At 45.4% G+C, this 12,463-nt stretch overlaps 1 protein-coding gene across 1 annotated transcript in view; it reads right to left on the bottom strand.

Moving 5' to 3' along the window:
- l(3)80Fj (lethal (3) 80Fj) overlaps positions 1-12,463 on the bottom strand; it is a 413,275-nt gene that overhangs the window by 26,831 nt on the left and 373,981 nt on the right. The window contains exons 50-51 of the mRNA XM_075686799.1: positions 5,851-6,062; positions 4,837-4,985 (exon numbers count right to left, since the gene is read on the bottom strand). Of these exons, the coding sequence (XP_075542914.1) occupies positions 4,837-4,985; positions 5,851-6,062 (361 nt within the window). The remainder of the gene's footprint in view (positions 1-4,836; positions 4,986-5,850; positions 6,063-12,463) is intronic.

Below are 12,463 nucleotides of genomic sequence, written 5' to 3'. Positions count from 1 at the left end.
TCCACAAGATGTTGTGGTGTGGTCGTTTGCCACATGTGAAATTTCGTGGGACGACGACGTGCTGTGGGACCGTAGCAATGATGACGATGGCAGCATTAGTGAAGACGAGTAGTCCAGTGACCATGTCAGCTACTAATAAATTTTCGTTATCGAATGCGCCCTCGGGTATGCTTACAATCGTGTAAATAGGGTACTCAAGTCGTGACAAAACGATAGAACCGCAGAGTGCTCGGAAAACTTCAGGTCACCAGGGAAGGGAGACACGGTAAACAAACTCAAGAATGGGTCGGTGCTGAGATACAGTGCTGGTGACAAATACGGAAAAGTTGAGAGAAGAGCTGAATGTTACACCCAGAATGGGAAGGGCCCGAACAGTCTTTATAGAGGTGCCTCCGAGGAAGTAGGTTGGACACGCAGCAGTTTTGTTGTGGCTGATATGCATGGCAGCACCCTTTGCAGTGCTACTACAAAGTTTGTTGTTGTAGGCCCAGTCGTTCACCTGTATGGGATGTATTTGTTTCAAGCACATATGCTGTGCATCAGTAACTTGGTTTTGAGTAAATTTTTGTCCCCATTACAATTTATAGTATCGCAGCAAGAAACATTTTAGTAGAAGCTGAAGGGATTTGAGCAGTTTAAGCATACCGACTGCACAAAGCACTGATGACACCTTTTCACCTTCCCTGCAACACACTCACACCATCTACACTTTCCATAAACAAAAAGTGAGATAAAAAATCAAGTACAGTCTCATTGACTCAGTACTTGCTGCTTCTGAAGCAGGCATCGAAGCAATCCTGGTATACACTGCTACATGCATGTCTTGCATGATGCAGGTCCTGCTATGCAATGCACACAGTGCACACGTTGCAAACAGATCATTTGTTTTTGCAGTGCTCAAGTATAAGGACACACTGACTCAAACATGACTACGCTCTGTCCCGTATGCTTCAATGCGTCAGTGTTCTTGAGTGCTGCACGAGCGATTTATCCCCAACTAGCCCAAAAGACAGATGCACTTGAAAGAAGTGAGTGAAGGAGTACAGTGAACTTGTACTGAACTGAATTCACATGCCGAATAGAAGAGCGCACTGTCAGCTGGAACAGGCGGCACGGCTGATTATGTAAGTACTTCCCATAGTTTGGCTACTAGTGTCTTTCACTTTCGAAAGTTATCTTTGCCACTGGAAACAGCGCAGAGCTTGCCCGCTACACTTCAGTCACCCGACACCACCCGAAACACGCTGCGGTTGACCACCCTAAATTCCACACGGTTCATTAACCCCATCACACATCACATGAAGTCAGGAGTGCCATATTTTAAATCTCTGCAGCACCAAACGGAACTACGTGTTAATCAATATGTACGCAATAAACTGGTACGGTTTATCTGGATACAAAACGCATTATGTTCAATGGCCGCCGAGTTGGGGATTTGACTTTACTCCTTTTAAAATTAAACTACTGTTTAAGCAGGTATGGTTTAACAAGGTTTTACTGTACTTTCTGGAAGACACGTGGGCATCAGCAATTACTCTGAAAGCTTCGATGACTCATGTATAAAAGCCGACACGCTTGACCCGCAGATCAGATTTTCAATGATCGTCGACTGAGTTCGATGCCATTGTTTTGTTTTGAGTGTAATGTTACATCAAACTTTGGCTTCGAGACTGAAACTTACTCGACCTCAGGCGGCGCTGTGATAGTGACACTGCACCCATTTAAGGCGCCGTGCTTCAATAAACTGGCTCGCAGCCTCTGTCCCCGTGTAGGCATAATGCCCGTGCATCATGCCTACATGCGAGTTACGCCTCCCAGATGCATTCTCTACCGCATCTTCCACTTCTGCTGCCCTCCTTGCAAGCAGTATTTCGGCACTTCCTGCTTTTTTAATGCGACTGCGACGCCATCTGCTTGACCTTTGACCCTACTGCAATGTCTTCTTTACGGCTGTCCACACCCCTCGGCCCTACCTATTACTGTTTCAGCATGAACGCGGCAATTCCACCCCTCCCCCCTCTTCTCATGTCCCAGTGTACCGGCTATTCCTTGGCTCAAATGGCGACATGTTTTGCTGGCCTACGTCAACGCCGACGCCAAGATCACTACACCAGACCAGAAGAACGAGCTCCTTCCCAACGCAATGGGGGTGGAAGGCGTCAGCATTTACTACAACCCCATTGAGGGTGAATGTTGTGTCTCCATCATACTAGAGTTCTGCGCTGGAAAGGACGCCGTACGGTAGCCATGTCCACTTTGAGGAGACAGAAACATTGATGGGCATGCTTAGCTGCCAGTGACATAGAAAGACATGGTGGGCATGCTGCGGAAACTGCGGTATTTGTCTTCACTACTATCCTAATATGGCACGTTTCCACTAAGGGTGGGCGAATATCTTAGCTGTGTTACAAGTGTCGGCATATGAATAGGGTACACTTCTAACGTATCAGTGTAAACGTGGCCACTGTAGTTGCCGCTATTTGTTGCGTGCCCACGAGTGCAGACGAGAAGAATTGAAAGGCGCCCTCTTTGTTGTTGTTGACCACAACCATTATAAAGCCTACACATAATAAAGGCAAGCTTGTTAGTAGCTTTTTTTTTGTCATGGAAGTGCGGAAAGTGATGAAAGGAATGAAATGGGGCATCTGATTAAGAATGTTTGCTGCGTGCAGACCACTTGGTTTGTCTTCAAGAGTCGTTCGCGCAGCATTCGACAGATGGTAAGCGCGATCATTATTATCTAGACTTGGCACATGACATATCACTGCGGCAAGTTCAGGGTGTGATCATTATGCGAGTAAATACGGTATGTTGTTGCCGCAAACTTGCCGATATTAACAATATTATTCATTACTGATACAGAAGAAACTGTTTCAATGCACATAATGTACTCGTGAGAAGAAAAAAAAATTTCATTCGGCGCATTCGACTTGCTCCGCCGGCTGTCATTTTTGTTTTGGCGTCCTGCACTGCTACAGTGGCAGCTGCCTATTTATTGACCTGTTGTCATCCCGCAGCACAGGCGGGTTAAAAGAGAAAAAATGTTCCTTTTCGCGGGAAAATTTAACTCGCGTAATGATTGCACCCCTGAATTTGCGTCAATTATTTTTACAAAAGAGTGTGATCATTATGCGAGTAAATACAGTATTTGTAAAGAAGAACTTCGCACCCGTCCCCGCCAACTATCTTCTTCTTGTCCCCTCAGCACTGCATCTAGAGGTACTGCACCCCCTACATGACGATCCAACCGCTGGGCACCTTGCATTCTCTTGGACACTATCGAGAACACAGGAAAGGTATTATACTGGCCGCATCTGACCACCAATGTCGCCCGTTATGTCAAGACATGCTGAGACTGTCAGCGACACAAGGCCCAACTAAAAATGCCAGCGGGATTACTACAGCAGACAGGGCCTCCTTGCCGACCATTTCAGCAGACCGAGATGGATTTGTTGGAGCCTTTTCCGACGTCAAGATCGGGAAATAAGTGGATTATAGTGGAGGCGGACTAGCTCAACTGCTTCAGCGATACGAAAGCTCTGCCGAAAGATAGCACAGCCGAAGTGGCGAAATTCTTCGTTGAGAATATCCTGCTGTGACATGGTGCCCTAGAAGTCCTCATCAGCAACAGAGGAATGGCCTTTACAGCGGAGCTCACCCAAGCCATTCTGCAATACAGTCAGACAAGCCACAGGAGGACCACTGCCTACCACCCATAAACGAATTATCTTACGGAGCGGCTGAACAAGACCCTCACCGACATGCTAGCAATGTACGTCGACATCGAGCACAAGATGTGGGATGCCGTCCTGCCGTACGTAACCTTTGCTTATGACACGGCAGTGCAAGAAACAACTCAAATAACGCTGTTCAAGTTGGTTTACGGAAGGAACCCGACGACGACTCTTGACGTCATGCTGCTGCACGTCAGCAACAAAGAAAATGTCAATGTCGCCGCCTATCTGCAATGCGCTGAAGAAGCCTGACAGCTTGCCCATCTGTGCATCAAGAGACAGCAGAGGACCGACAGCCAGCACTACAATCTCCAACAATGCTACGTGGAATGGCAGCCCGGCGACCATGTTTGGGTCTGGACTCTGATGCGCCGACGAGGACTTAGCAAGAAACTGTTACGGCACTGTTTCGGATCCTACAAGATCATCCGACGCATTGGCACACTGGACTATGAGGTCGTACCAGATGGCAATTCACTATCACACCGTCGCCGCACACAATCTGAAGTGCTGATCTGATGGTGTGTCTGAAGCCCTATTACGCCGGCTGACGAACTTTCTTATTTCTTTATTATATCGGTGTTACTGTTTTTCGCTTTTGTGTTTTCAGCATTGGGACGATGGTTTCTAAGAGGGGGGTATCAACAGGTGTAATAATTTATCTTTCACCGGTGACACCTTTTCACCAGCCAACCAATGTTAAACATTGTCCCCCAGCACAGGATGCCCCTGCACGTATAGGAAGTTTCTCGAATGTCATCGATAGTTCTATCCATTGTCTGTTGTCACTGAAGCTTCTGAAATCTGAATGTATGAGCGACGTGAATTGTGTAGTACTTTGTGGAAGACATGCAGGCATCAGTGATTGCTCTGGAAACTTCAATGACTCGTGTATAAAAGCCGACGTGCTTGACCCACAGATAAAGTTTTCGCTAAACGCCGACTGCGTTCGTCCCTATTGTTTTTGTGCCCACTTGGTTTTTATGGGCACAGGTTTGCCCAATAAAGAGTTAATTTCGTAATTCACAGTTTTACCACTGTGTTCTTGACCGCCACTACCCTGGGACAATAAAATACACTCCTGACACTGCTGAGTACTTACCCGGTCGGCAGTCATGTACTTGATCAGTGTCTTGACTACCCGGTCTCTCCAGTCGTCTGTAAGGATGCGCTCGGGAGCTTGTTTGAGCGCCACAGAGAGTGTCACACTACAACCATGCCTTAATGTCCAGTCTTCGCTAGGATCATCGCCTGCATCACAGAGGAATATTTGCACTGCTTGTTAGACCAAACTTCGACTGTCTTCAGCAAATTCACTCAGTGTTTCAATCTGAAACTTGACTATTCGCTCGATCCCATACTCATTGCAAGGCTCAGAGAATCAGGCTTCTGAGCCTTCACAAAATCGCGTAAGCTGTCAATAGCTCACAAAGCTGAACACACATCACGCTGCATCCATAAAAAGCTCTGTGATTATTCAATCTATAAGTCAGGCTTTGGAACACTGTATCATGAAGCAGGCATAAAACAAGGTTACTTACTATTCAAGCAGGCCATGATTTCGAGTTATTGACCAGTGATTCCTTATACGAATGTGCTAGATGAACAATTACAGTGGATTCCTTTCAAAATGAACAAATTTAAGAAAACTGCTCGTCATGCCAGAAGTAGAGCTTGAAAATAAAGTGCACTAAGTCTAAGAAACTAAACAGGGATTCCTGAACTGTCCAGGTTATCAGACTGCAGCTTCACAGGTTCGTGATGTTATGAAGGAGTGGGTGTGGTGCCAAAGACTGACTTTCAACAAACACGATGATTTCGTGGGAAAAATACGCAATTGGTCTGTAAACACAGCATGCAAATAATATGCAAAGACACTTTTTCACATAATTGCAGCAATATTTCCACCTTGTTAAACTTTGGTGGAGGTGCAGGATAGAGCAGTTTATCAAACAACTGAGACTGCAGTGGCTCTAGAACTCAGCTTTAAGACGAGCAATTTGAGAAAGAACCAGATTACAAGTGAATGAATGAGGCTGCATTTCAGAAACTTGCATTATACTGGGACTTGCTTAAAAACGCAATGGGAGAGAAACAGCATTGGGAGACAACTAACTTAATAGATGTTCTCGGGCAAAGACGGCCAGCTCATCCGGTGGCAGCCACCGGCAGAGAGAGCCCAGGCACCCAGCAGCAGCCGTGCGGCAGCCATCCTCGGAGCTGCTCAGGTAGCTGCTCACGCTGGCCGTCACACTCCGCCGCATCAGGTCCGACATCTTGTGGCCCGCTGCTGCCACCACACGGTGCAGTGCGTACAGCATCGTCTCTCTGCACCGACCAGATGTGTAAAACACATCACATGTTGAAACAGGTGGCCACTGACGACTTGATGCCCTCAGAAAAAATATGTGAAAGGTTAAAAAAAAATAAGCAAATCCCAAATTAGGAGAAAAGGCAACAGATGACTGAAAGAACAGAGTTTATAGGTACAGTTAAACATCGATATGACAAACTTCCATACAACAAAATTCTCTCTACAACTATTTAATTTTTATGACTTCTTTTACAGTATGTATTTAGAACCTCAATATAAGGAAGCTTATACAGACGACTTAAATCGACCCAGACATCACTTACAAAATAGTAAAAGCTCGTTGATACGTTCCCGTTACGTACGTTTTCCCAGCGCCAATGTTCGCAATCGAGAAAAAAACAAAAAAACAAACACAAAAAAAAAAACTCCAATAGAGTTGCATTCATTTTTTTACCAGTTCATATGCTCCCGGAAAACATGTTTTTTCAGCACCAACATTCAGTATGTCGCCAACTGTATGATACCTATTACGGCTGCTAGATTCGATGTAAACACGAAAATGCACGAGGCATGCACGATCGAGAAAAGCACATAGCTGCCCGCCGTGGCAGCTTCACCGCAATACTCGCCCGTCCCGTCTCCATGAAAATGACAGCGAGCACAGTTCCTTATTTTGATACCAACAAATCTCTAGCCGGGTCATCGCACGCCACATTCACAGCTATCAGCACCAAACCTCCTATTGTGATAAGAGTTTTCACCTATCTGTTTTACAGTGCGTGGCACGTAGTGCCATTGGTAGCATACTGCACGCGTTCAGTAAGCGATAATCCAGATGTGCTGCTGTTCTCTGCTGCAGGCGGCACGATCTGGGCATCACGTTTCGCTTCGGCGGCATCTGGCATCCATTCTTGGAAGAAGTATTCGAGGTATTAAACTGGGAAGGCTTGGGAGTGAGGATCAACGGCAAATATATCAACAACCTCCGGTTTGCAGATGACGTTGTCCTGTTCAGGGACACTAGGGAAGAGTTACAACAAATGACTGAGGACCTTAACAGAGAAAGAGAGGGGTTAAAGATCAACATACAGAAGACAAAGATAATGTTCAATAGCCGGGCAAGGAAACAAGAGTTCAGCATCGCCAGTCAGCATCTAGAGTTTGTTAAGGAATACAGTTACCTAGGTCAATTACTCACAGGGGACTCTGATGATGAGAAGGAAATTTACAGAAGAATAAGAATGAGTTGGAGTGCATACAGGAGATATTGTCAGTTTCCGACTGGAAGCTTATCACCACTATCATTGAAAAGAAAGGTGTACAAGCAATGCATTCTACCGGTGCTAACATATGGGGCCAAAACTTGGAGATTGACAAAAAAACCCGAGAAAAAGATAAGGACCGCGCAAAGAGCAATAAAATGAAGAATGTTAGGTGTAATGTTAAGAGACAGAAAGAGAGCTGTATGGATCAGAGAACAAATGGGGATAGCCGATATTCTAATTGACATTAACAGGAAATAAAGAAGAAATGGAGCTGGGCAGGCTCTGTAATGCATAGGTTAGATAACCGGTGGACCATTAGGGTTACAGAATGGGTGCTAAGAGAAGGGAAGTGCAGTTGAGGATGGCAGAAGACTAGGTGGGGTGATGCAATTAGAAAATTTGCAGGCGTTGGTTGGTATCAGTTGGCACAGGACAGTGGCAATTGGAGATCGCAGGGAGAGGCCTTTGTCCTGCAGTGGACATAAAACAGGCTGATGATGATGATAACTAAGTGCGTTTGTATGCGATTTCAACTTAACGAAATTTCACTGTCGCCCAAAGGAATGCTGAGGCAATAAATGGAAACTTCCACGGACGCAGATGGTCAAATGATTAAATTACAAGCGGTTGCTTGCAAATGCACCTCTCAAAGTGACCATCAAAGTGGAGCTGCACCATGTTCCGTACAAAGTCCAAGTGCGAAAAGATCCTATCACGCCCCACGCACTGTGTTCTTTAGGTAGCGCGTCTCCACCGTGGCTGCGTAGGGCTGTAAGTGCGGACGAGTGCACACGCAGCCGTGCATCCTGCTTTAGAGGCAGCAAAGAGTGGGCGTGCCGAGGTGGCATGGCAGCATGTAAGCTGTCTTACTGCACGTTTAGTATTGGAGCACAACAACCTTTTTCTTGGGCGAGTTGGTGTTTGCTGAACAATATAATAGTGTAGTGCAAAAAAACGGAAAAGAAATATTCTAAGTGAGAGACCTTCTTTATTGTTACTCTGCCTGTCACTTAGAAGTTTTCTTTTCCGTTTTTTTTTTTTTTTGCTACATCATTTCGTTTAGCATTGGAGATTGTGTAATGTCGACTTTCGGTACCCACTGAAATGAGAAGCAGACAGAGCATTTGCTCCTCACTGTCTGCACTTTTCCTGATAGCGTCGTCCCAGTGCGGACGACGCACTGGGACGACGCTTGTTAAATTTGGGACTCCGAAATTTAGCAAAGTGTTTTTTCATTCAAATTTGCTTTTTTTGATTGACCGATGACTCAGAAAATTCTGCGGCCCCCTTCCGTATAAAAAAAATTTATCGAGACTGTACTTATTTGCATAAAAGTTCAAATTTCAATACAATGAAATTTTGATATAACAAAGCAAATTGCCATTTTACTGACTTTGTTATCATCATCATCATCATCATCATCATCATCATCATCATCATCATCATCATCATCATCATCATCATCATCATCATCAGCCTAGTTACGCCCACTGCAGGGCAAAGGCCTCTCCCATACTTCTCCAACTACCCCGGTCATGTACTAATTGTGGCCATGTTGTCCCTGCAAACGTCTTAATGTCATCCGCCCACCTAACTTTCTGCCGCCCCCTGCTACGCTTCCCTTCCCTTGGAATCCAGTCCGTAACCCTTAATGACCATCGGTTATCTTCCCTCCTCATTACATGTCCGGCCCATGCCCATTTCTTTTTCTTGATTTCAACTAAGATGTCATTTACCCGCGTTTGTTGTCTCACCCAATCTGCTCTTTTCTTATCCCTTAACGTTACACCCATCATTCTTCTTTCCATAGCTCGTTGCGTTGTCCTAAATTTCAGCAGAACCCTTTTCGTAAGCCTCCAGGTTTCTGCCCCATATGTGAGTACTGGTAACACACAGCTGTTATACACTTTCCTTTTGAGGGATAGTGGCAACCTGCTGTTCATGATTTGAGAATGCCTGCCAAACGCACCCCAGCCCATTCTTATTCTTCTGGTTATTTCAGTCTCATGATCCGGATCCGTGGTCACTACCTGCCCTAAGTAGATGTATTCCCTTACCACTTCCAGTGCCTCGCTACCTATCGTAAACTGCTGTTCTCTTCCAATACTGTTAAACATTACTTTAGTTTTCTGCTGATTAATTTTCAGACCCACCCTTCTGCTTTGCCTCTCCAGGTCAGTGAGCATGCATTGCAATTGGTCTCCTGAGTTACTAAGCAAGGCAATATCATCAGCGAATCGCAAGTTGCTAAGGTATTCTCCATCAACTTTTATCCCCAATTCTTCCCCCTCAAGGTCTCTGAATACCTCCTGTAAACATGCTGTGAATAGCATTGGAGAGATCGTATCTCCCTGTCTGACGCCTTTCTTTATTGGGATTTTGTTGCTTTCTTTGTGGAGGACTACGGTGGCTGTGGAGCCGCTATAGATATCTTCCAGTATTTTTACATATGGCTCATCTACACCCTGATTCCGTAATGCCTCCATGACTGCTGAGGTTTCGACTGAATCAAACGCTTTCTCGTAATCAATGAAAGCTATATATAAGGGTTGGTTATATTCTGCACATTTCTCTATCACTTGATTGATAGTGTGAATATGGTCTATTGTTGAGTAGCCTTTACGGAATCCTGCCTGGTCCTTTGGTTGACAGAAGTCTAAGGTGTTCCTGATTCTATTTGCGATTACCTTAGTAAATACTTTGTAGGCAACGGACAGTAAGCTGATTGGTCTATAATTTTTCAAGTCTTTGGCGTCCCCTTTCTTAAGGATTAGGATTATGTTAGCGTTCTTCCAAGATTCCGGTACGCTCGAGGTTATGAGGCATTGCGTATACAGGGTGGCCAGTTTCTCTAGAACAATCTGACCACCATCCTTCAACAAATCTGCTGTTACCTGATCCTCCCCAGCTGCCTTCCCCCTTTGCATAGCTCCTAAGGCTTTCTTTACTTCTTCTGGCGTTACCTGTGGGATTTAGAATTCCTCTAGGCTATTCTCTCTTCCACTATCGTCGTGGGTGCCACTGGTACTGTATAAATCTCTATAGAAATCCTCAGCCACTTGAACTATCTCATCCATATTAGTAACGATATTGCCGGCTTTGTCTCTTAACGCACACATCCGATTCTTGCCTATTCCTAGTTTCTTCTTCACTGTTTTTAGGCTTCCTCCGTTCCTGAGAGCCTGTTCAATTCTATCTATATAATAGTTCCTGATGTCCACAGTCTTACGCTTGTTGATTAGCTTAGAAAGTTCTGCCAGTTCTATTCTAGCTGTAGGGTTAGAGGCTTTCATACATTGGCGATTCTTGATCAGATCTTTCGTCTCCTGCGATAGCTTACTGGTTTTCTGTCTAACGGCGTTACCACCGACTTCTATTGCACACTCCTTAATGATGCCCATGAGATTGTCGTTCATTGCTTCAACACTAAGGTCCTCTTCCTGAGTTAAAGCCGAATACCTGTTCTGTAGCTTGATCCGGAATTCCTCTAGTTTCCCTCTTACCACTAACTCATTGATTGGCTTCTTGTGTACCAGTTTCTTCCGTTCCCTCCTCAAGTCTAGGCTAATTCGAGTTCTTACCATCCTATGGTCACTGCAGCGTACCTTGCCGAGCACGTCTACATCTTGTATGATGCCAGGGTTCGCGCAGAGTATGAAGTCGATTTCATTTCTAGTCTCACCATTCGGGCTCCTCCACGTCCACTTTCGGCTAACCCGCTTGCGGAAAAAGGTATTCATTATCCGCATATTATTCTGTTCTGCAAACTCTACTAATAACTCTCCTCTGCTATTCCTAGAGCCTATGCCATATTCCCCCACTGACTTGTCTCCAGCCTGCTTCTTGCCTACCCTGGCATTGAAGTTGCCCATCAGTATAGTGTATTTTCTTTTGACTTTACCCATCGCCGATTCCACGTCTTCATAAAAGCTTTCGACTTCCTGGTCATCATGACTGCATGTAGGGGCATAGACTTGTACCACCTTCAATTTGTACCTCTTATTAAGTTTCACAACAAGACCTGCCACCCTCTCGTTAATGCTATAGAATTCCTGTATGTTACCAGCTATTTGCTTATTAATCAGGAATTCGACTCCTAGTTCTCGTCTCTCCGCTAAGCCCCGGTAGCACAGTACGTGCCCGCTTTTTAGCACTGTATATGCTTCTTTTGTCCTCCTAACCTCACTGAGCCCTATTATATCCCATTTACTACCCTCTAATTCCTCCAATAACACTGCTAGACTCGCCTCACTAGATAACGTTCTAACGTTAAACGTTGCCAGGTTCAGATTCCAATGGCGGCCTGTCCGGAGCCAGGTATTCTTAGCGCCCTCTGCAGCGTCACAGATCTGACCGCCACCGTGGTCAGTTGCTTCGCGGCTGCTGGGGAATGAGGGCCGGGGTTTGATTGTTGTATTCATATAGGAGGTTGTGGCCAGGTACTGCACCAGGGTGGCCAATCCTGCTCTGGTGAGAGAGTGTGTTACCGGTTCTGGTCACCGGGATCAGGCTGCACTCCAAGCCTGTTTGTGCAATTTTCTCAACACACGGTTTTTTTGTATTTTCTGGTGGAGAATTGCGCGGCACCGGGATTTGAACCACGGTCCTCTTGCACGGGAGGCGGATACTCTACCGTCCCCGCAGGAGTTAAAATAAAAAATTAAATTATGGGGTTTTACGTGACAAAACCACTTTCTGATTATGAGGCACGCCGTAGTGGAGGACTCCGGAGTTGTGCGCCTCATTTCACCTACAGTGGTGCCCTATTTGATCAGTCAAGGTGGGCCAATCTGAGCTCGGTTATACCGCACGGATGGCACTCGGCTAGAGAACCTGGTATTTATGACCTGCACATGTGTGGCCATATATAATTGACCATATATATCTTTTTTTTTTGAAGGAGGGTTCCCGTACAGTGATAAAATAAAGGAAAAGACATTAAAAATAAAAAAAATAAAAAAAATTTTGGGGAAAAAAAAGGGAACATAAGAGGTGATTTGAACTCGTGACCCTTGGATGTTGCCTGAAAAGATAGCTCAGTCGGTTGGTTCGTCAGGCCCCAGGTTACTTTCAAGCGCCATAACTCCTGCTCCGAGCCTCATACTTACTTGGAAAGGGACTGATGTCCGCTCCGCGATGGTGGATGGCAT

Source organism: Dermacentor variabilis, chromosome 3 (genome assembly GCF_050947875.1).
Source record: "Dermacentor variabilis isolate Ectoservices chromosome 3, ASM5094787v1, whole genome shotgun sequence".
NCBI lineage: Eukaryota > Metazoa > Arthropoda > Arachnida > Ixodida > Ixodidae > Dermacentor > Dermacentor variabilis.
Note: the sequence above shows the minus strand (reverse complement) of the source record. Positions and strands in the feature narration are given on the sequence as shown.